General features: G+C 40.5%; 1 protein-coding gene and 1 pseudogene across 4 annotated transcripts in view; one reads left to right on the plus strand and one right to left on the minus strand.

The window, feature by feature from the left end:
- The window catches only part of Uggt1 (UDP-glucose glycoprotein glucosyltransferase 1), a 106,843-nt gene that overhangs the window by 23,697 nt on the left and 58,413 nt on the right, over positions 1-24,733 (plus strand). For 3 of the 4 annotated variants that reach the window (XM_034521238.2, XM_076915081.1, XM_076915082.1), the window contains exons 6-14: positions 2,023-2,197; positions 7,792-7,888; positions 9,300-9,378; positions 10,579-10,679; positions 15,049-15,148; positions 16,122-16,182; positions 19,916-20,007; positions 21,113-21,263; positions 24,350-24,469. In XM_034521238.2, the coding sequence (XP_034377129.1) occupies positions 2,023-2,197; positions 7,792-7,888; positions 9,300-9,378; positions 10,579-10,679; positions 15,049-15,148; positions 16,122-16,182; positions 19,916-20,007; positions 21,113-21,263; positions 24,350-24,469 (976 nt within the window). Of the gene's footprint in view, positions 1-131; positions 193-2,022; positions 2,198-7,791; positions 7,889-9,299; positions 9,379-10,578; positions 10,680-15,048; positions 15,149-16,121; positions 16,183-19,915; positions 20,008-21,112; positions 21,264-24,349; positions 24,470-24,733 lie in introns of those variants that run through there. The other variant, XM_076915083.1, reaches the window with a different exon arrangement.
- LOC117722242 (large ribosomal subunit protein eL33 pseudogene) lies at positions 3,282-3,714 on the minus strand (annotated as a pseudogene).

The following is a 24,733-nucleotide window of genomic DNA, read 5'->3' on the forward strand; positions in this document are numbered from 1 at the left end:
GCTGGCTGGCTGGCTGGAGCAGCAGCCTCTCTGTGTCTATTCTAAGGCCATGTGATAATGGCTCTTTCTACCAGAAACATTACTGGGAATTTTGGTTGTGTAAGTCTTGTGTAATGACATTGTCAGATTAGTAATAAATCCTCTGCCCAACACATGGCACTAGCGTTCCTTACTCAGAATGACAGCCGTAAGGTATGTTAGGCAGCTCAGCGTCAGAGTATGGGTGGGTATTTGAGAATGGCGGCATGGTGGAGCGGTGCTTTCCTGGGTGAAACGTCATTGGAGACAGTTCTTTTAAAACTGTGTTGAGTTTGTTAGAGCAATTGTACAGGCCTGTGTGGAGTGGTGTCTCCTTCTGAGGGCAGAGCTACTTTTAATAGCCTACTATGTATCACTTTTATGGGTTTAAATTTGTATAGGTAGGTAGGTCTATTTCTGTTGAGAGACATCTTCCCACTTGATGCATGTAGGTGTACTTCAGTATTTTTAACACCTGCGTATTATCCTATGTAAAAATGTCCTACTGGAGGTTTTTAAAGTTGTTTCCAATTTTGGAACTTTCCTATTATGAAGAACATATTTTTTTCATATGTAGTTGCCCTCTGTTGATTGGTTTATTAGAATGGGCATTGGTGAGTGTGTTAAGTTACTTTCTTTTGTTGCTGTGAAAGACATGGTGAAAGACAACTTAATGAAGTATTTATTTCGCTGAAAGATTTTTGTCTGTCTTTGCTTTTTATTGCTGTGATAACACACTGCCATTAAAAGCAATTTTGGGAAGGAAGGACTTACTTGACTTATAGTCTATCATCAGGGAAAAGCAAGGCAGAAATCTGGAGCAGACACCAGGAGGCACATTGCATACTAGCTTGTTCGGCCTGCTGTCTTGTATAACCCAGACCATTTATCCTTGGCTGGTCACGCCCACAGTGGGCCAGGCCTTCTCCCATCAATCATTAGTCAAGGAAATGCTCTACAAACTCTCCTGCAGGCAAGTCGGATGGGGGCATTTTCTCAGTTGAAGTTCCCTTTTTTCGGATAGCTTTAGTTTCTGTCATGTTGACAAACAACTGAGTAGCTCAGTTTCAGGAGGCTAGATGTCCTTCGAGGCAGAGCAAGCATGGAGGCAGGACCAGGAAGCTGAGGGATCACACCTCATCCTCACACAGGGAGCAGAAAGAGTAAGACCTGGAATGTGTCAAGGCTAAAAGTCTAAAAGCCTGTCCCCAGTGGTGGTCTTCTTCCCTGTTCCAAAGTTTCATAATCTATCTCCAAACAGTGCCACCAACTGGGGACTAAGTAGTCAAATATAGGAGCCTGTAGGGGACATTTTCCATTCAAATCACCACAGTAGATCACATTTTAAGAACTTTTAATGCCTTGATGCTGGTCTTAGGAAGTGTGGTAGTTTTGACTTTTTGTTTGTATTTTGAGAAGCTTAAAAAAATTAAGGGGTGGTGGTGGCACATTCCTTTAAGTCCAGCACTTAGGAGGCAGAGGCAGGCTGATCTCTTGAGGTCAAGGCCAGCTTGATCTACGTAGTGAGTTCCAGGACAGTGAGCCCACACCAAGAAACCCTGTATCAGACCCCCCCCTCCAAAAAAAGTTCATTTAGGAAGATCATAGTATCAAACATGGAGAGATGGAGACATAGTGTAGATTACAAGTTACTTGCTCAAAGTTTTATCTGCTGCTCCAATTATTTGGCCTTATGTTTTTAGATAAAAATCACAATCACACTCCACACAGTAGAAAAATGTGCTGTAGATTTAGTGCTGTAGGCTTTGGTGTGCATCTCAGCTTCTCTTCCCTTCTTTTTAAAGAATTGATAATATTTCATTTAATTCAGTATTTTATAATATTCATGTAATATACTTTTATTTTTATGGTCATGAACGAGTAAAACTAATACTTGACAGTTCAAGATTGTGATGCCCATATGAAGATACTTAAAATCCAAAGTTGTTGTCAAAAGTGTCCTGGTTTTTGTTTAAAATTTTTTAATTGAATATTTATTTCCAGACCTAAACCTTTATTGTTCAAAGGAGATCACAGATATCCTTCATCAAATCCGGAAAGTCCAGTGGTAATTTTTTATTCTGAGATTGGCCATGAAGAATTTTCTAATATTCACCACCAACTTATATCAAAAAGCAATGAAGGCAAAATTAATTATGTATTCCGACATTATATATCTGTAAGTATTGACTTATTTTACAATTTCTTTAATATTAATTTGTTTAAAATGACCTTAGAAGATTCTTTTCCTCTTTAAAGATAATTTAATTTGAAATCCTTTTTTTGAGAAATTGAATACTTTCATCAGATCTCTCTCTCTCCCTCTCTCTTTCTCTGTCTCTCTCTGCACTCTCTTTAACTCATCCCTCCCCCCATTTCCCTCCCTCTCCCTGTAATTTCATTGTTTGAGACAGGTTCTCACTGTGTCGCCCTGGCTGGCCTCAAACTCACTATGTCGGTCAGACTAACCTCAGAGTCATAGAGCTCCTCCTGCCTCCCCAGTGCTGGGGTCAAAGGTGGGTATAAGGTTTTTTTTTGTTTTTTGTTTTTTTTTTTTTTAAAATTTTTAAAAAGATTTATTTATTTATTTTACATACATGAATATACTGTAGCCCTCCTCAGACATACCAGAAGAGGGCATCAGATCCCATTACAAACGGCTGTGAGCCACCATGTGGTTGCTGGGAATTGAACTCAGTATCTCTGGCAGAGCAGACACTGGTCTTAACCGCTGAGCCATCCCTGCAGCCCTAAACATGACATTTTAAAATTAATTAATGTTCTTACTTTCTCTTTTTAAGAGTATGTCTGCCCAGTGTATATGCCTGCCCCTCTCTTTCTCTCTCTTTCTTTCTCTCTCTCTCTTTCTCTCTCTCTGTGTATGTGTGTGTGAGTGTGTGTGTGTGTGAGCAAGCGTGTGGAGGGCTGAAGCTGAAGTGTAAGAACTGCTTGATTGCTCACCCCTCCTTTCCTCCAATCACTGAGGCAGTCTGTCAGTTGAACTGACCAAGCTACATCCAGCTAGCTCACTTGCTCCGGGTTTTTCTTGTTTCTGCCCTCAGCGGGTTAGAATTATAAGCAAGCTGCAACAGGAGTCTGGGTGCTGGGGATCTGAACGTTGGTCTCCTGCTTCGGTGGCAAGGGCTTTACCTGCTAAGCCACTTCTGGATCTCTGTCAGATCTCTTTTTTGCACATAGGTAGTGCCTTTCTTGCTTGCCTTTCCAAAGAAACGTCAAGCAATTTTTTTTTTTTTTTGAAAAAATACAAGAGCACAAATCTACTTTTATTTACTCTCCATTAGTTTAAATCCGGGATGGGTACAGCATCACACGGATTCTCTGTCCAATGGCCTTTGCAGGAAGGTTGCTTCGGAATTTGGCACGAACCATGCCACTGTTTCCGTGGGCCCGAGTTACCTTGCCCCAGATCACTCTGGTTTTGTTTGGTTTGCCTCCAGGAGTCACTGTATTGTTTTTTGCTTTGTACACATAAGCACATCTCTTGCCTAAGTAGAACTCAGTTTCATCTCGGGCATAAACGCCTTCAATTTTAAGAAGAGCCGTGTGCTCTCTCTGGTTCCGGAGACCTCGCTTGTAGCCAGCAAAAGTAGCCTTGCACCACAGCCTTCCAGACATGCTTGCTTTTAGAAGTCCTGTTCCCAGCAGGCCTCCACAGGCACCAAGATGGCAGACCGTCAAGCAATTTTTAAAGAAACAAACTAAGAATTGGGTAAACGCTTGTACATTAAAATTTAAGATAGTCATTAAACTGTATAAATGAACCTTAGACTATTGAGTGTTGAACCTGAGACCTGGTATCTCACTTACCCTCCTGAGCTATATTCCCTAGGGTCTTCCAAGGGGATCCATTTTGAAGCACGGTCTTGTTGAGTTATCTAGGTCTTGTTGAGTTATCTGGGTTGCTTTGGAACTTTTTCAGGAAGACTTTGGACTTGCAGTCCTCCTGCCTCAACCTTTGTCCCAGCTGTGACCACAGGTTCAATTCACCAGGCCTAGCTAGAATTGATTGTTGAAATCTTCGTGTGTATTTGAGCTTCTGCGTTTGTGGGTTGTACATATGCAGCTGTGTTCTCTTCTGGGGTCTGTCCTCACTTTTCACATTTTCTTTTTGAGATCTTTTTTCTTTAAAGTGTTTTGACAAGAAAATCTTGACTCTTAATCAAGAGGGTGTGGTCCTCATAAGCAGAAGGGCAGCAGTCTAGGGCAGGAAATACACTTTGGATTCTAATGCACTCATGACTGTGTCTGTCCCTATTGCCCGGGCTGCCTTGCCATCTTTCGGAGGCAGCTTTAAGAGTTTTAAAAGAATCAGGGCAAAAGAAACAGAAAGGGAAAAGAGGTTGGCCACTTTTAGTCACTTAAGTTCCAAGAAAGCAGTGCTTTTATGTAAATATGTTTGGAGTGTTGAGGGAGCAAATTAAAATATTTGCCTCAAAGTCTTACAAAGTGAGGAAGATACTTTAATTTGAATTTTTTATTGTGATCAGGAACAAATCTACGGTGTCTGATAGAAGTAATTAATATTCTGTTTTACATCTCTCATTGTATGCATTTTGTTGTTCACACTCATTAGAAAGGTGTTGGCTCTCACCTGCCATAGGAAGGGCTCCTTCTTTAGTGATAGCTGCTGTGCTACAAGGAAGTAGTTATTCCATCTCTCAGTGGCATGGCCTTCTTGGGGGTCCTTTGGCCAGATGGCCAGAGATTGACCTGGTCTTGTTGGAGTGTTAAGTCTCCACCCAGGCTAGAGAGTCTGTTTCTTGACAAGGAAGGATTTTTTCTTAGCAGGCCTTCATTCTACTTTAACGCCCACACCAAGAGGTAACCTAAGAATCATTTAGGAACCAGACTGAAGGTCAGAGCTCCAGACACTTTTGGCCTTTCTGCCAGGGCTTTTAGGGATGGTTCTGGCTTTTAGCTAAGAAAGGAACTAGTTGATTTAGTTGAGGGCTTTTACCCTAAACTATGCAGTCAGTTCTATCTCCTGTTCTTTTATCCCTTCACTCTGAGGAGGTGACTCCAACTGCCATCGTGGGGTTGGGGCGATGACCAATGTGGTGTCTTACAGCTGAATTTGGAGTGTCAGATGTCACAGGGGTTTTGGGGTACCCCTCTAGGGGACCAATCTAAAACACCTCAACTGTTAGATGTAGGGAGGAAGGGATCATTGACTGCTGTTTGGAAAGATGTGAGGAAGATATGTTAGCCTAGGCATGGAGAAGCCAGAGACATTGGGCTCACAAGAGCAGCCATCTGCTGGGTCCTCCTCATGGTTCTTTTGTCCTCCATCACTGACTGGATAGCAATGAGACCAAGATCTATTTTCGTGCACTTTGAAAACTGTTGGATAGACTAGAGACAGTACGAAGTCCCTCTCAGATGGCTTCCAGAGAGGGACAGAGAGAAGACATTTAGCTATCATACTGATCCTGCATCTCCTGGAAAGGCCTTGAAGTGTTTAATTGAACCAAGATCTGAGGTCTTATATCTGGGTAGCTTTTTTTTTTTTTCTTAAATCAAGAAGAAAATTACTAATGAGACATAATCTAGATAACAACCTGTATAGTTTTAAGTATAATGTCTGGGAACTGTGATCCTCTGGATAGTTACAAATTCTAACAAACACACCCATCGTTTTAGTCTGGGGCTGTACTTTTGTGATGGGTATTTAAGACAATGCAGGTGGCCAGAATTACAATTTTTTTGTTCTTCATACTGTTAAGTTGAGTGTCTAGTTCTCTGGTCACCTGTGCTTGATAGAAACCTCTGGTTCCTTCTTTGCCAGTTCATCTGTGTGAGCAAAAGCCAGAGGCAGGTGTGACCTTGCCTTTACTTGGAAGCAGGGAGGAAATCCTTTACACTGACTCTCCTCTTTGTAGATTGGACACTGGTTGGAGTTCACTGGATGGTGCTCTGTGGTCTCTCTGTACAAGGGAACAGGAAGTTCTTATAGTTACAGGCCATTTTGAAAGCTGCCCCCATCTTGGAGGGCAAGGGGAGTACAGTCTCCTTTTTCGTCTGTCTGGCCACATTAGTATAGCTTCTGAGTATGGTTGTTAAATACTCAGAGGATTAGCTGCACCCTTTTAACTACTAGATAGTATTTCAGAAACCAGGCATGTCTAAATAAATGTTGATGAGACATTCTTTTTAATATGCTTGTTGAACTTTGACCTTATTCTTTTTTGGTATCTTTTTATTTGGTGGAAGGGAAGAGTTTCTAAAGAGGTAGAATAAAGCAGCATTAATATAAAATTAAAGTTGTATCATTGAGTATTTAAAATATGGAAGTCTTTAAAGTTTGTGTGTCATCTAGTTCAGTAATGGTAGTTGGTAAGTATGTGCTATGAGAATAAAAATTCCAAATAAAAATTTGATTGAGTAGAGACAGATGTATTTATCAGTCCCGTTTTTTTATCATTTTATATTTTTGAGACCAGTTTTAGTATAGTCTAGGCTGGTCTAGAACTCTAGATTCTTCTGCCTCTGTCCCCCTGCCCCCCAAGTATTAGAATTAAAGCTGTATGCTACCACATCTGGTCAAAGTCCAGTTTTGACTGCTCCTCACCTGCTGACATACCCAGACATTGGATTATGACCAGGTTCACAGGAATCAATTTCCCCTGTGGAGTAAGCCTTTTCAGTGCATGTCTGAGAAAGAGGTCGATTACCCCTCCATAATAGTCATGTTATTTATTATATCACCAGTGGGGATGGCTTGCCTGGCTACAGTGGTGTAGCATGTAGGCTCCAGCACCAGCTAAGACCATTGATGTCCTTTCTTTCTAGTGTGCTTTATAGCACCTTCCAGCACTGTGAGATCTAGCGGGCAGTGAGGAAGCTTACTGGTCAGTTCCAGAATTAATTTTTTCTATGTCCTGCAACCAGTGTCTGGTGTCCTTAGCAGTTGAGTCTTACCCCTAGTAGGGGACCAAGAGCAGTGGCTGTAGCTTGTACGGTTGAGGGGACTTCTGGGGTCACCCTAATAACTCATAGACAGTGACCTGTGCTTGGCACAGGGGTTTAATTTAACAGCTAGTATCTTTTGGAGCAGCACTTTCCACCTGTGCAGGGTACCTCTGTTCAAAGGATACAGGATTTTTAATCATGCATTTTAAATTATCTTACAGTAGTGACTATTTATATATCTTTAGTTTTGTTTCTACCTTGAAATTCTTATTCCCTTAGTTGTGACAAGATTAAAAAATATAAAGGAGTCTAGGATTCCTGAAGTGGCAAACAAATTCTAGATTGATTTTTGTTCACAAATAAGATGAATGTTTTCATGGTAGACAAGTACTTCTATTACTGTTGACATTCACTGTACTCTCGTGAATATATAGCTAATAACTTTATATATCAATATTAAAATAATTTAAAACATTTTTGAGATTATAATAGAATCACATTATCCCTTTTCTCCCTTCAGCCCCTCCTATGTACTCCGCCTTGACTTCATTCAAATTTATCACGTTTCTTGTGTTGTTAAAGCACACAAATGCACATTAGCACACACATACGCACACACACACCTGCTCAGTCCATATGATGTTACTTGTACGTACATATTTCAGGACTGACCATTTGGTATTGGACAACCAGTTAGTGTGTTCTTCCATGAAGTCTCACCAGTGTGGCTGCCTACACATGGCCTGAGCAGGGGTGGCACTGGTAGACACTCTAGCAAGGAGGGGCCTGTTGTGCCTCCTAACAAGCCAGGTAGTGATGGTGGAATTCTTGCTCTGTTTGCAGAATCCCAGGAAGGAACCGGTTCACCTTTCTGGCTATGGTGTGGAACTGGCGATTAAGAGCACAGAGTACAAGGCCAAGGATGATACTCAGGTGAAAGGTGAATTTGTAAAAATAAGACCAATGTGTTCTCTTTCTGTTAAGTATGAGTTAATGGGGAATTGGCTCCCATCTTGGAAAAGAATAGGCTTAGGAGTGTGAGGAGCCAGTTTGCACCTTGCTTCTGTCACATCTGAGTGGGGAACCCTCAGCACATTTTATACCTCTGATTTTTGTCCTCTGTAATATATGGGCAGTGATAGGTTCTTTTTCAATTGTCTACCTGAAGAAAGGAAGATAATATAAGTCAGGAATTTGGGGTGGATATTGTGGTTTGTGCTTAACAATCTCAGTGCTGAAGCAGGAGGATTACAGTTCTAGGCTGCCGGGCCTGTCCCCCAAACAGTAAAAACAAGGGTACACAGAAACAAAACAAAGCCCACAAAGTTGGAGGTAGTGATTTTACACAAGTGATGTAATTAGTAGCAGCAGCAGCAGCTGTTGTTGTTGGTGTCCTACGTGTCACACACAGGCATTGCTGTGTTATTCCAGTATGAAAATTTTAATATCCTAAGCCTCATGGATAGTCTCTGTTTTTATTATTTTTCATATTTGAAACAGTTTTCTTTGGGCTCTCTTCCTGCCATAATACTATGTGATTTTGAATTTTTATTTATTTATTTTTTTTTGAGACAGATTCTTTCCATGTAGCCTTAGCTGTACTGGAGCTCACTATGTAGACCAGGCTGGCTTTAACTCACTGAGATCCTCCAGCCTCTACTTCCCAGTACTGAGACTAAAGGGATAAGCTACCATACCTAGCCCTGAATTAATTTGTTCAACCACAAGTTTTACTTGCTGTCTTTTTTTTCTTTAAAAATCACTTTTATTTTATCTTTTGTACTGTGCAGTACTGAGTTCAGAGTCTTGTGTGTATGATGCAGGTCTTCCTTACTCCACCACTGAGCTGCATCCACAGTTTTCTTTTAATGTTTTTGTTGTTTGTTTGCTTTTCATTAAGTTATCCAGGCACAGTAAACTATCCAGGCCTCCTGCCTCAGTCTTCCGAATAGCCAGAATTATGGTGCATGTCATTATATTCTCTGCTCCTTTTAAACATGAAATGATGAATTTGAATAGTGAAGCAAATGGAAAATGGCGTGCTGTTCTCTCAGTGATGTTCAGGATTTCCTAACTGAAAATTCTTCAGAATTTAACTGTGAAAAAAAATATTTCATAATATTTAAATCTATTAATTTTGAAATTTTTAATGTAAAATTTTCTAATGCTTAAGAGAAAATATGTTCTTATTTTGTTCATGAACAGTAGAAATTTTAAAACACCATCAGTTTAAAGACCCAACTGAAATGTTAATTGAAACGTTTGATATTTCCTTTTAACATTCAAACTGTGATGTTTCCTTATTACTCCTATTGTGAGCTACTAGAGACATCTTTACTATGTCTTTATAGGAACTGAGGTAAATACCACAGTCATTGGGGAGAATGATCCTATTGATGAAGTTCAGGGGTTCCTTTTTGGAAAATTAAGGTATGTTAATTCATGTTGACAGATGTCTCCCTTGTTCGTGGTGTCTTTCTCACTATTTTCTGAGTTGCAGCTCTACCTGCACTTTATATATGTAGTCCACAGTGGAGAAATCTATCTCATTTGCAGTTAGGGCAGCCATTTCTAGTTATTCGGAAGTACACTGCTCTTGGATGGCACTGTTATTGCCTGCCCATGGCTGAAGTGGGTTTCTTTTCCTCTCAATTGATGACATAAAGTTACAGATCCTTGTTTTGAGTAACAAAATAGATCGAATTGTTTTTGTTCACATGGTTGGTAATAGTGTGGGTTTTAAATTAGAGCGATTGGGGTTATTTTCTTATGCTGAACACAACCTGAAAAATAAGCAAAAGTGCCGGGCAGTGTTGGCTCATGCCTTTAATCCCAGCACTTGGGAGGCAGAGGTAGGTGGATTTCTGAGTTTGGGGCCAGCCAGGACAACCAGGGCTATACAGAGAAACTCTTTGTCTTGAAAAACCAAAAAACCAAAAAACCAAAAAAAAAAAAAAAAAAAAAAAAAGCTTATAGTAGACTAAAAGCATGCAACAGAAATGATGTTTCATCAGCCAATGGGAAATTTTTTCTTTAATATTTATTTATTTGTTTGTTTAGGTTTTTTTTTTTTGAAAACAAGTTTTCTCTGTGTAGCCCTGGCTGTCCTGGAACTTGCTTTGTAAACCAGACTAGCCTCTAACTCACAGAGATCCACCTGTCTCTGTTTCATGAGTTCTGGGATTAAAGGCATGCAATACCATGCCTGGCCCATGCTATTGGTGTTTTTTGAGCAGGGTCTCCCTTTGTAGTCCTGATTATTCTGGAATTCTCTATGTGTCATGGGGATGGTACATGAGTCCATGGTACATACATGGACTTGGTTCTCTGAGTCCTGCACCTGAATCCTGGGATCCAACTCAGGTTGTCAGGCTTGGTGGCAAGCCTTCGTTGCTGAGCCCTTTTGTTCTTTGGGTGATGCTGTGGTTTTATGAGTTCATAGCACAAGAGCTTCCTGTAGAATATACAACGTTAACGGACTTCTAGAGGATGGCTGTTGTGCTCTAAAATCCTTTGCCCGTGTTGAGGAAAGTTTCTTAGGCTTGGGAAATTATGAAGATTAAGTTGGAGTCCTTTGCTAAGTGTACCATGAGAGAAAACAGTGAAAAGAACTGATTCTGTTTCTGTCAGAGAACTGTACCCCACCTTGGAAGGACAGCTGAAAGAGTTTCGGAAGCATCTTGTGGAGAGCACCAATGAAATGGCGCCTTTGAAAGTCTGGCAGCTGCAAGGTAATGGAAGCTCAGCTCACTGAGTTGTGCCGCTGTATTCTGTGGCGTTAAAAGAACTTGGGCTGGGGAAATAGCTCAGTTGTTAGAGTGCTTGCCTACCATGCCCAGAGCCCTGGCTTTGACACTGACCAGGGTTTGTACTGGATGCCTGTAATCCCAGCACTGCGTCTAAGGCAGGATGAGTGCAGTGAGGTCCACATCAACATGTGCCATAGAATGAAACCTTATCTTGGGGCAGCCGCGGGAGGGTTGGGGGTTGCAGAGTTTCAAATCTACTAGATTCTGAGAGTACCAGAGATCATGATTTTACACACACACACACACACACACACACACACACACACACACACACTTTTAAAAATGAAACATATTTACACCACTTTCCCCCATTCCTCTCCTACAACTCTCAACTCCTCCCATGCCTCCTCCCCCTCTCCCCTTGCTCCCTCTCAAATTCATGGCCTCTTTTTTCTTGAATTATTATTCATATATATATGCATATGCATAAATACATAATGTGCTGGGTTTGTTTAGCGTTGCTTGTGTATATGTGCTTTCAGGGCTGACCATTTGGTATTGGATAACCAACTAGGGGCTCATCCCCTGGTAAGCCCAATTCTTTCTTTTTCAACATGTTTGTTGTTGGTGTATAGAAAATCTATCGATTTTTCTAAGTTGATTTTGTATCCTGTCACTTTGCTGAAATTGTTGACTTTTTTTTTTTTTTTTTTTTTTTGACGTTTTCTGGTAGACTTTGGGATTTCTTAGGTATAATATCATGTCATCTGCAAAAAGGGACAGTTTGGTCTCTTTTCCTATCTTTCTCTTCTTAACTTCTTACCCTTACCTATTGCTCCAGATAGTATTTTGAGCCCTTATTTGAAAAGGTGTAGGGATAAGGGACAGCCCTGCTCCTTTTCTCATTTTTATGTGATTTAAGTTTTTCTTCATTTAGGATACTGTTGGCTATGGGTTTGTCATATATAGCCTTCATTGTGGTAAGGTATGGTCCCTGTAGGGCTACTGTCTCTAGACTTCTGTCATGAAGCTGTATTGGATTGTTTTAAAATATATTGAGATGGTCATATGATTTTTTTGTTTGTTTGTTACTTGTTTACTTTGTCCTGGCTAGCTTGGAACTCACTATGTAGAGCAGGCTGACATTGAACTCAGAGATCTTCCCACCTCTGCTTTCTGAGTGCTGGGATTAAAGGCATGTGCCACCATGCATGCCTGGCTAGTGATGGTTATATGATTGTTTGCCTAATTATATTATTTATTACCTCTATCTACTATATATGTTGATCTATCCCTGTAATTTGGGGATAAAGTTAACTTTGTCATGGTGGATAATTTTTTTTTGCTATCTGCCTTTATGGGATTGCAAATATTTTAGTGAGGACTTATGAGTATATTTTTATCATGGATACTGGCCTGGAGTGTTCTTTTTTGTTGCATTTTTTGTTGAAATGGAAGTACTGACTTAGTAGAATTTTGGACGCACTCCTTCTGTTTCTATTATTTTGAATAAATTTAAGAACTATTGGGTGTAGGTCTTTGAAAGTCTGGTAGAATTCTGTGTGACTCCATCTGGGCCTGAACTCTTTTTCATTGGAAGGCTTTAATTACTTTTTGGAATCTTCTCACTTGTTGTAGGTGTTGATCTTCTATTGGTTTAACTCTGGTGATTTGCGTGATCTAGAAATTTATTCATTTTCCAATGTAATGGAATTTGGGATTTTTAAAGAATTCCTTTATGTGGCTTTGAATTTCTTTTCTTGTAATGTTTCACTGTTCATTTCTGATTTTATTAATTTTGGCTATCTCGTTCATTCTTCTGGTTAACTGGGCCAAGGGTCTGTCAGCCTTGTTTAATTTCTCTAAGAAACAGCTCTTAAGATTTGTTGATTCTTTGTATTGTTTTCTTCATTTCTATTTTATTACATTCTTATCTGAATTTTAATATTTTTTTGCCATCTTCTGGACGTGGATTTTGGTTTTGTTCTTGTTTCCTAAGTTCTTGGGTTTCAGCACTCACCATTTATCTGTACTCTTTCTAAGTTTGTAATGTAAGCACCCAGAGCTCCAACTCTAATGGATCTTAGTGTGCCCCAGGGATTTGTGTTGTGCTGTATTTTAATTTTTATTTAGTTCCAGGAACTTCTTGATTTCTTCTTTGATTCACTCAGTAATGTGTTTTTCGGTTCCCATGAGTTTGTGTACTCACTAGAGCTGTGTTGGCTGTTGATTTTAAGTTTCATTGTTTATATTTTTCTGAATTTGTTAAGATTTGTTTTGTGTCCTAGGCTGAGGTCTGTTTTTGCGAAGCTCCCATGGCTCAGAGTAGAATGTATGTTATATTCCCTGGTCTTTATAATCTGTTAATCATTTGATATATGACATTTTTTAATTCTCATGCTTCTCTGCTGAGTTTTTTTTTTTTTTTAATTGGAGAGAATGTGGTATTAAAATTACCTATTATTAGGTTGATGTTCCTCTTTGTCTTTAATTTGACTAGTAAGCTTTTTTATGCAATCATGTGGACCAGAATTTGGTGTGTATATGCTTAGTTACAATGGCCTCTTGGTTAATTTTTCAGTGAAATGCCCCCTGCCTTTGATTAGTTTAGTCTGGAGTCCAGGAGAGCTACAGCTGCTTGCTTCTTGGTCCTCCTGTGTGCAGTGCTTCTCCTCATCCTCTTGTTAGTGCCTGTCTTTAAAGCTGAGGTGAGCTTCTTGTACACAGCAAAGATGTGGATTTTGTTGCTTCATCCATTCAGCCAGTCTGTGTCTTTTGATTGGAGAATTGAGGCCATTAATATTTAAAGTTATTATTGAAAGGTGTGTGTTGATTGCAATTTTTTTCTCTAAAAGTTTATGTTCTCAGTTTTGTTGCATTAATTATGACATCATTTGTTCTTTCTACAGACTTTAGATATCTTTATTCATCCCTTCAGTCTGACAGTACTGCTTGTAGTATTATCTTTAGGGTTGGTTTTGTAAATAGGAATCCTTTTAGTCTTTTTATGTCACAGAAAGCTTTTCTTTGTCCTTCCACCATAGCAAACACTTTTGCTGGACATAGTAGTTGTGCTTGGCACCCATGGCCTCTTAGAACTTTCTTTGTGTCACTCCAGGGTCTTCTGGCTTTCAAAGTTTCTACTGAGAAATCAGCTGTTATTCTTTCTGGTATGTTTTCCTTTATATTTGACTTGCATTTTTTTCTCTTGTAGCTTTCATACTGTGGGAGTGTTTTCTGGTTCGTCTTTTTGGTGTTCTATGTACATGTACCTCTTATATCCATGTCTGTTTCTCTCCTTAGTTTGGGGAAGGTTTTTTTCTTTGTTTGTTTGTTTTTTAATGATCTTGTTGAAGGTCATCTGGTCTATGTCAATGACCTGGGATTCTTCTCTGTCATCTATGCCTCTAATTTGAAGATTTGTGTACCTCAGATTTTAAAGACAGAATGGTTAAGAGAAGAGAGGAAATCCCCTGTAAACACAAAGTGTGATACAGACACAGCCTTTTGGGATCAGATACATAATCTTACAATACAAGAAACATGTAGCTTGTTTTTATGTTCCTCTATGCATACATTTTAAAAAGCTAAGTGACAGTTTTTAATTTTAGGTTTATACTTTTTAAAATATATATTGCTGAGGGTTAGATCTAGGGCCTCACAGTGGATATGCACTCAGACACCGAGCTATAATGACGGTCTTTCATGCATTTTCAAATTTATTATCATTGTGCTTATGTAGGCTGGTGTGCCATAGTGCCCTGTGGTAGTTAAGAGGTTAGCTTTGTAGAATTTGGATTGTCATCTTTGTTTCAGTTCCAAGAAATTGAATTCAGCTAATGAGGCTTCATTGTAGGTAGCAAGCACCCCTACTCACTGAGCCTTCTAGCTGTCTCCTGCGTGCATTTATGCACATTTCTTCAACTGTGTATCTGTAGCATGTTAAAGGCACATAAGGGTAGAATATATGTGCACTTTTCTGTTCTAAAAGCTATTCCAAACTATTCTCAAGACATTTTTTTTTTCTTGAGGTCATTGGCTAAATAATCTTAATGCTATATTTTATAATATATTATAAATCTAGATGACAACAGGATTTGAGCTCAAGTTTGTTTCTGCTAAATGTGTTAGCATACGCCCTAGGATTTTATGGATGTAGATCATGAATAACTTAGTAAAAATTCCAGGGTTCATGAAGTGAAAAAGATCTGAACTAAGTCTGGGGCACTGTCTGGAATAGTTGCATTCTGTAGCACCTTACCCTCAGGGGACTGTGGGTAGTATTGGGGACTTTGTCTACCATCATTACCATGGGCTCCTGTATTCTAACATCACACTTGCTGTTGTTTAGATCTCAGTTTCCAGACTGCTGCCCGAATCCTGGCTGCTCCTTTGGAGTTAGCTCTGGTGGTGATGAAGGACATTAGTCAGAACTTTCCTACCAAAGCCAGGTACGTGCTAAGGTTTTGCTGCATCCCTCTTCTTAACATTGTTTCCCATTGTTTTCATGTTTACACAGAACACGATGTAACTAAAATGTAAAAATACTTGAAAATGAAACCTATTTGTAAGTACTCTTATGATTAGTGTTTTCTTTCTAACATATGACAGCTGTTAGTTGTGTGGTTAAAGAGAGGGGGATTTAGATGCTCTGGGCACCACCCTACTTCTACCACATCAACAAATCCACAGTCTGGCCCACACTGCCTTTTTGAGTCTTGATGAAGGGGGGGGGGGGCTGTCTAGGGATCAGTGACAGAACACTTGCCTCACGTGCACAAGGCCCTGGACTTAATCCTCAGTACTGCCGAAAAGAGGAGGAAGAGGAGAGGGGGGATGCAGGGTCCTGACTAAGAAACAGACTCAGGGAGACTGACTTGTTCATCATAACAGAATGAATTTTCTGACATTACTGTTTATTCTGTAATCTTAGTCTCTGTCCTATGAATGCAAGGCAAAATTGTCTAAAAGCCAAATTCTTAGAAACTTGTGACAGATGTCTTTGTCTCAGCTAACGAAAGTTTATATTCTGGGCTGAGGGTTTCATAAGGAAGCTCCTTTTTCACCATGCAGGGCCTATGTAAGATTTCGTAATCCATCATGCTTCCAGAAGATACACATGCAGGTTTCAACCTCCACCAGGGGATTTAATAGGACCAGCAGTCGGCCTTAGTGTATTTCTGCTGTCTAGTCATCTGAGCAGCAAATGTCACATCAGGAGTAGGGCCACTGGACTTGTCACGTGGTGCCACCATGCAGCATCTGAGGGGTGAATACATCTGCCGACAGCTGTGAGGTTTACATACTTACTATTTTTGTAATTTATTGAATCATATGTTTCATGTCTAAAAATGGGGAAATTGAAGACCTTTATATGGAATGCTAAGCTGAGCACTGATCTTATTTTTATTTTTATTTTTTTAGAGCAATAACGAAAACAGCTGTGAGCGCACAGCTTAGAGCAGAAGTGGAAGAGAACCAGAAGGTATTAATAACTGGTAGAAAATACTCCACTGTCTCTCCTGTGTTGTAGCTTTAAAAAATGAAGAGGCTTGAATTAATTTAGTGGCATTTAATAGAATTCCTCTTAGTAATACTACTATTATATAATATTTTTTTCATCAAATTTGTACCATTTTGTTTAAGGAGAGGCTCCTGACTGGAGGTTGGGGGTGCGGTCAGCAGGGAGTGTGGGCCTCTTAAGTAGTTTTCGTTTAAGCCTTTTTGTTCTGCCTTTGATGCACTCCACAAGGTAGCTGGGCTTTTGTCCTCCCTTCATCAACCCCACATACAGTGCCTGGAGACTGCCAGGATGCTCACTACTCATTCTTATCTCCTTTGCTCCAGAATCCATTGGCCTAGAGCTGGGGAGGTAGGAGGAACCCCTGTGTTCAGCTAGCCTGCCTGTCTATTTATTTACTTATGGTTTTTCAAGAAAGGGCTTCTGTGTTCCTGATAGATAGTCTTAGAACTCTGTAGATCAGATTGGCCCTGAAATTGACCTCCCTCTGCCTAAGTGCTGAGATTAAAGGCATGTGCCACCACACCTGGCTTCAATTAGCCATTTTCACCCCTAGATTTCATTATGTGTTGGATGTTAGTTAACTAAGTAGATTTGAGAAAAAAAGAAACCAAATATTTCACACATATTTACTAAATTAAAAACTTCACCATGAAGTGTGTGGTGGCGCATGACTTTAATGCCCCCCACCAGAGGGCGGACGTGTCCGACTTTCTGAGTTCGAATCCCGCCCCAGTCTCCCCGTGTGACTCTCAGTGAGTCTCATGGGAAAACAAAACTTCACCATGAGTGGTGGTAACTACACCTGTAACCTTTGAGTGTAGGAGTAGAGGTGAAGAGCCAGAACCTTAAGGCCATTCTTGGCTATATAGTGAATTTGAAGCCAGTGTGGGATACATGAGGCTTTGTTTCAAAAAACAAATAAAAACACTCAACTTAGTAATTGCATGGATTTTTAATTTCTAGAGTAACAATATTAAATATTCCTTTGATTTTATGATCCCCGTTTACTGTTCTAAAGCTGGTGGGATCTGGGAGAATGAAGCCTGAAAATGAAGTAGACTAAGGTCTCATGCTATAGCCAACTTTCCTCAGAGCATCAGACCATTTGTACTCTCAGGGATAAGAACAGTCACAAACTAAAGTGTCCAATCATAAGGGCAAACCACATGTGGCAAAACCATGCTTCCCAGATTGCCATGTAAACAGATAACAACAGTCAGTGGTAACGAATGATCTGACATAGCTCACTACTATTCACCACACTCAGGAGATGCACAAGACACACTCCAAGGATAATTCTGTGTTTTTGAAGGAACTGGGGTCACAAGACTCTTGTCCTGTTTTCTTAGAGTTTTTTCACAACACTTAGAATTTCTCTCACATGACTTCATTCTTGGTCCATGTTCTGACAGTTCCCCATGCCAGGGAGGCAAAACGTTAACTTATATGAGCTACACTGGTATTTCTTGGATTCTTAATGTTTTTGAGTTAAACACATTATTTAAAAATGCATAAATACATGCATACAAAATTCATAAACATGAAACACTCGTGTGCATAAAATCTTTAATCCAGTGTGATGAGTTTTCTCACTGTGAACTCATCTGTATTTCAGATCTTGATCTACATATGAGCTACATTCGGTTACTTGTTCAAGCTTAGAGTTAGTCTTTCTTACCATCTCAGGGGCCCAAGTGAATGGACTTGTGACTGACTCATGGAGAAAATTCCAATTCTTCTCTATTTTATTTTATTTTATTTTATGTGTGTGTATATACGTGTGAGTATACCATGGCTCACTATTAATGTCAGACTCTGTATTGTATCTGATTCTGTGCTGTATGCTCCAGACTGCTTGTGCCTTGAGCTTCTTGGCAGTGCTGTAGGATGCTGGGTTTACACATGTACACTGTCACATCTGGCATCTCACATGCATTGTGGGGATGACTTGAGCTGGCTTGAAGGCTAGTGCTTGTGCCTTCCAGCCCTTCCCTGGCTTGGAATTCTAGTCCTTAGCTGCTTCAGCTCTTTATCGTTTCTTGGGTTTTGTTGTTGGGTTGTTTTTAAGCGAATTTTGTTGTTTTTCATATTTGAGACCTTTTAAGTTTTATTTTTTGAGTTATAATATATTTCCTCCTTTCCTTCTCTCCCTCCCATCTCCCCCTCTGTGTTCATTCAGATTTATAGCCTCTTTTGTCATTGCTGCATACATAGATGTGTGTTTTCCATATTTTTATGTTAGTCACATCTTGATTTCTGATTGATGCTGCCATGTCTGTGAAACATGAGACACATATCCTCACTGCATCACTGCACTGTCTGGAGTACTGCACCACTGCACTGTGGTGTGCATATAAAACAAAGAATAGTAATCAATAGCAGGGTCAAAATGGAGTCACATCAGCGTTTCTGGCAGGATCAAGCAGCATAGTCACAGTGTACTGGACAGCCACTCAGGAGCACAGTCAGGAAGTGCTGTTGACCAGGCCTTGCTGGCATAGGCAGCTGGGGGCACTGACTTCAGCATGATAACCCAGAGTTTCTTTGTGTGCTTCAGTTTGAAGGCTTAAATGGGGCATGGCATTTAGGATACTTCTTCAGTCCTCTACTTTATCAAGGGGCCCTTGTGTTGCTTACCAGCTCAGCCTTGATTGGCATCACAATCAGGGAAGGCAACAGAAGCATAAAAAAGCAAAGTGTATGCAATTTAATCTAGCACTTGCAGACAGAGGTAAGGGAAATTCCAGAGCCCATGTGGCTTGACAGATAGAAGTAAGAGTTCTCCTGAGACACTGATTATAGATAGCTTCTGCCTTCAGTATTAAGGAGATACTTGTAAAGGGCTTTCTTTATTACTAAGGCAGTGAACAAACGTGCATTCCATTGGTGTCCTGCATAAGACAGAACTGTAAGCTTTAGTTCTTTGTAGTCTAGAAAAGTATTGGAAAAGGAACCCAAAAGAATAAATATCTTAATGTATCATGGGCCAAGAAGAAACATGTTATTTAAAAAATTAAGTAGAGATAAATTTGTTCAGTTAGTTCTATTTATATTCTTTTATGTGTGAGGTGTGCATGTGTGTATGTGTTTGTGGAACACATTTTTGTGAGTACACATGCATTTGGGTATATGTGTTTATAGAAGCCCGAAGTTGATGTTGGGTGTCTTTCTGAATTACTCTCCATTTTATTTACTAAGGCAGGGTCTCTGAACCCAGGACTTACACATTCAGCTAATCTAGCTAGCCAGCTTGTCCTTAGGGATCCCGTCTCTCCCAAAGTGCTGAGGTTACAGATGGATCCCCATGCCTGCCTACCTGGCCTTCTTGTGGGTAGGTCTGGGGATCTGAATCCCAGGCCTTCTTCTTGCATGGGAAGCACTTTCTTTGTCCATGGAGCCACTCCCTGGCCACTCTTTTCTGATACACGACCCTTGGCATTTCATGCTTTGCATGCCCAATGTTATAGAAATCATCGTGTCATTATCAGAATGGAGAGAGGAGGAAAGGATGAGACATGGAGGCTCAGTAAAGCAGTGTCTTTGCTCACTGTAGTGGGTGCTCAGAAGGGAGCATGGAGAATATAGAAGCGAGTCTTAACCTAGGCTAGGAATGTCAAGATTTATGTGGTCAATAAAGCCCAGGGACAGCAAGCTTTGCTAAATGTGCTTTCCCTGCCTTTGTGTGTGCTTGCAGTATTTCAAGGGAACTATAGGATTGCAGCCTGGAGACTCAGCTCTCTTCATCAATGGACTTCATATTGATTTAGACACCCAGGATATATTCAGGTATGGATAATACAGTTTCCTCTCCACCCCCTCTCTCAGGTTTTATAACTGACATGTTCAGGCTCATGTTTCTCTTCGGTGTGGCATGAGGGAAGGCTCATAGCTCATGATGCTCGCTGGAGCTGGGCTCATGCTCTGATGGAGTGGGCAGCATGATCCTTTCTGTCCTGTGGAACAGGGCATGTGCAGGGCTTGAGTGTTTTTAAAGATGTATCTTTGGAGTTGTAGTCACCTGATGTGGACCTCTGGCCTCTACCCACACATGGTGCATTTGCAAACAAGTAAACAACATATGTACACACATATGTACTGCACAAAATATGAAGTATAAATAAATAAAGGCCTGTGAAGTGTCTCAGGAGCTAATGTCATGTGCAAACCTGACAGCTGGGTTCAGTCCCTGGAACCCACGTATAGATGGAAGGAGAGAACCAAATCTACACACATGCAGATGCACTCACATGCATCCTACACACAATACATGCAGTAATTACTAAATAAGTACATTTATTAAAGAACAAAACATGTAGTATAGGGCTAGGAGATGACTTAGTGAGAGAAGTGCGTGGGCCTGAGACCCTACATAAATTCTAGGTTTTATGTCACACATCTGTAATCCTGTTGCTGTGGAGATGGAGACAGGAGGATCCATGGGGCATTCTGACCAACTAGTCTTAATGGTCAGTAAACTCCAGGGTCAGTGAGAGACTGCCTCAGAAAATACGGTGGAGAGCCCTGGAAGATCCTGACATTGACCACTGGCCTCCATATTCACACACAGGTGTACACACATGAACACATGCATGTACACACACTCCCCCACTCACATACCATGTAGTATAAATTGAGGGCCATTCTATTACTTACATAGAGATAATCTAGTTTATAAGGAGAGATGATCTGCACATCTGCTGAGAATTTAAATGAGCAGGACCAGGAAAGTACATGGCGCCATTGTCCTGTGTCCTTTGACCAGATGAAACGAGGGAAGAGCTGCGTGCGTGTGTGCGTGCGTGCGTGCGTGCTAAATGTTGTGAATTTAATCCAGGGCCTCATACGCTAGGCAAGTACTCTACCTTAACTAGACACCTTATTTTTCCTGTAGTCTATTTGATACATTGAGGAATGAAGCCCGCGTAATGGAGGGTCTACACAGTCTAGGAATAGAAGGCCTTTCTCTACATAATATTTTGAAGCTGAACATCCAGCCATCTGAGACTGACTACGCAGTAGACATCAGGAGTCCTGCTATTTCAGTGAGTATCATTTGCTCAGGCACTTTACAGCTTTTTAATTTGTGTTTTATCAAAGATTTACAAGTGCTTATTATGAGACTATATCTCTGCAGTGAGATGGGAGTGTGCTTTCCTTTCTGTCTGTCTGTCTGTCTGTCTGTCTGTCATTCTCTGGATTTAAAGGCATGCACTAACACTCTGGGTAGAAAATAGGTTTTCACATGCCCATAAACGTTGTCTTCTAGCCATTGTGAGGAAGAAGCATCTTTCCAGGGGTGGAAAGAGGCTCAGCAGTTAAGACCATTCACTGCTCTAGCAGAGGACCTGAGTTCAGCTCCCAGCATCCACAGCTGCAGTTTCAGTCACATGTGACCTCAGATATCTCTGACCCTGGGCTGGCCCTTATGTGCACATACTCACACAAAAAGTCAAATAATTAAAAAATAATGAAAATGAATCTTAAACTATTCTCTGTCTTGTGTTGTATTCATAGGATTTACATGGACATCGTGGGAAGAGCGTGTGTTTTCCCAATTACATCTCAGTTTTCTTTGACTCTGTGACAACATGCATAATATAAACCTATTAGTATAGCATATATTTCCAATTAGTAGCCTTATTTAAAAGGATTTTATTATCTGCTGTGTGATCTCTGTCATCTGTAAAAAGAATGTGGGGATGGTGGTGCTTTGTCTCCCCCTTGGTTTCTGTCTGTGTTTATTCTGAAGGCATTTTATAAAAAGAGAGATGCTGTACTGTGCATCAGACATGTCCATCCTGCAGCCTTTTGGCCGCATGTATTCCAGGACAGCCACCACTGCAGCCCAGTGTATGCATAGGTGTTAGTGCTTGAGCTACCTGTGTGTAGGCTTCTTGTCTGCGTTCCGTCTGGGCGATAGAACCATTGCATAGTCTGATGCATGCAATTTGATTTCTGACAGAAAGGTTTTGCTTATAAAGCATAAGGAAAATAACATACTATGGAGATTCATCACCATTCTTACTAAATAATCACTGTGTATAATCATTGCTGTGTTCTTGGAGGGAAGCTGTTTCAGTCGAAGCTCTCTTTGTGCTCCTTCCTAGGTATGCCTCTTCTCCCTGCAGGCAGCGCCTTCCTTCTGTGGCTGGGGTGCATTCCTCTGTCTCTAATTTTATACCTTTATTTCTTTTTAAGTGTTTTAAAAGTATTCACAGTCTGGTGCGGCTGTTGGTGTCTTATTCTGTAACCCTAGTTTTATTTTTGTAACCGGTTACTCTTAGGGCTCTGTTCTCCACACTCTCTTAAATGGCAAGGGCCAGCATGTAGCAAGTAATAATTAAAGTCTTTTTAAGTCAGATAATTAAGAACATTTGAATACTGGTTTTAAATTATTTATATTCCTGGGTATGGAATCTCATGCCTTTAATCCCAGCACTCAGAAGGCAGAGGCAAGTATGTCTCTGAGTTTGAAGCCATTCTGGCCTGCATAGCAAGTGCCAGGCCAGGCAAAGCTACATAGTGAGACCCTGTCTCAAAAAACAAACAAAACAAACAAATTCACATGGGTAGATAATCTTTTTTTGTTTAACAAGCTTTCTCTTTAAAGACTTAATGAGGATGGTATAATTAATTCCTCAGAGCTAGAGTACTTGGTAGTTTGAAAGGTCTTCAGCTTTATTAAGTTAATTAGACTAAACTGAGCGCTCCAGACACTAACATTGTAGGAGGGTTCTGTTGCTTTATTTTTTTTTTAACATTTTGCTTATTTTTTAAAAAATAACATCATTTATATGTCTACAGCTGAAATTTTAAGATATACAGAGGTGTTTTAGTTATGGTTTCTGTTGCTGAGATGAAACACCATGGCTAAAAGCAAGTTGGCTTATGCTTCCATAACATTGCTCATCACTGAAGGAAGTCAGGACAGGAACTCAAACAGGGCAGGAACCTGGAGGCAGGAACTGATGCAGAGGACATGGAAGGTGCTGCTTACTGGCTTGCTCCTCATGGCTTGTTCTTATAGAAGCCAGAACCACTAGCCCAGGGATGGCACCACCCACAATGGACTGGGCCCTCCCCCATTAATCACTAATTAAGAAAATACCCTACAGCTGGATCTAATGGAGGCATTTTCTCAATTGAGGTTTTGTCCTTTCAGATAACTCTTCCTTGTGTCAAATTGACGTAAGACTAGCCAGTACATCGTCCTTTCAGATAACTCTTCCTTGTGTCAAATTGATGTAAGACTAGCCAGTACAGAACGCATATGGTAATAGGTCTCACCAGCCATCTTTCCTCTCAGAGGTAGCCAGCAGAAGTGCTCGTGTGTCCTTCCAGAACATTCTACTCATATAAGCAGGAGCATATCTTTGTATTTCCCCTGCATTCCCTCATCCACACAACAGGTGCTTATTGTTTCTGTGCCTTCCTGCTGTTGTAGACCTTTCTTGCACATATGTGAGAAGTCAGTTGGGATGGATACCTACCTGGATGTGGCGAACTTAGTGGTTCTAGTCAGGTCTTAATGAGTATTACAGAGACCACTGTGGCCTGAGGGTTTCTGTGTGCTCTATATTTTTGCACAGTCTGAGACATCGACAAACTGTTAACTTTTTCCAGTTTAATGAATGCGTAGTTTCTTTGTATATCTGTTTACATTTCACAAACTGTGATGTTGTATGTTTGTGTTTATTGGCCACTTATGATTCCTTCATGGACTTATTATGCTTATTCTTGTCTCATTTCCTGTGGATTTCTTTAGTTTTTAAATTGTATTTCTTGCTAGTGGTCTTTAGGTGCTTGTGTTGATTGCAGATAAGCTCATAGTTCATGGCTGTGCTGCAATTACTCATTCTTCTATTCCATCTTTGTGTATCTGAGAACAGTCTTGCCTTGTATGATGTGTATCTCTGGACACAAGGTCATGTATAGCTCAGGTTGGTGTCAGTCTTGGTGTGGTCATGATGGATGGGTGAATACCTGATTCTCTGTCTCTACCTTCCAAGTGCTGGCATTAAAGGCATGTGCCACCATGCACATCCACTGCGATTCTTAAAGTCTCATTAGTTACCGTTTTCTGTCAGTGACTAATGTGTATGTGTCATGCCTTTTTCTTGCATTTAAGTGGGTCAACAACCTAGAAGTTGATAGCCGATATAACTCCTGGCCTTCAAGTTTACAAGAGTTACTTCGCCCCACGTTTCCTGGCGTTATACGGCAGATCAGAAAGAACCTCCATAACATGGTAAGTAGAGTCTTTGCAGCCGTCCTGTAGCCTCTGCCCAGAACTGTTGCTCCTTGCTGCCTCTTTCATCACACGTAGCACGTTCATGCTTCTCTGTGTCTGTGCACAAGTAGTCACGCAAAAAGGGCTTTGGAATGTGCTCATGTTTCAGCAGTGTGACAGCTCTTGTTGCTCTGTGACGCATGTACCTCATCTATAACTGAAGCTTACCCTGGGCCACTTGCCAAAGTCTTATATTTTAAAACATTTTTTCTAGAGCAGTTT

This window comes from Arvicanthis niloticus, chromosome 17 (genome assembly GCF_011762505.2).
Source record: "Arvicanthis niloticus isolate mArvNil1 chromosome 17, mArvNil1.pat.X, whole genome shotgun sequence".
Taxonomy (NCBI): Eukaryota; Metazoa; Chordata; class Mammalia; order Rodentia; family Muridae; genus Arvicanthis; species Arvicanthis niloticus.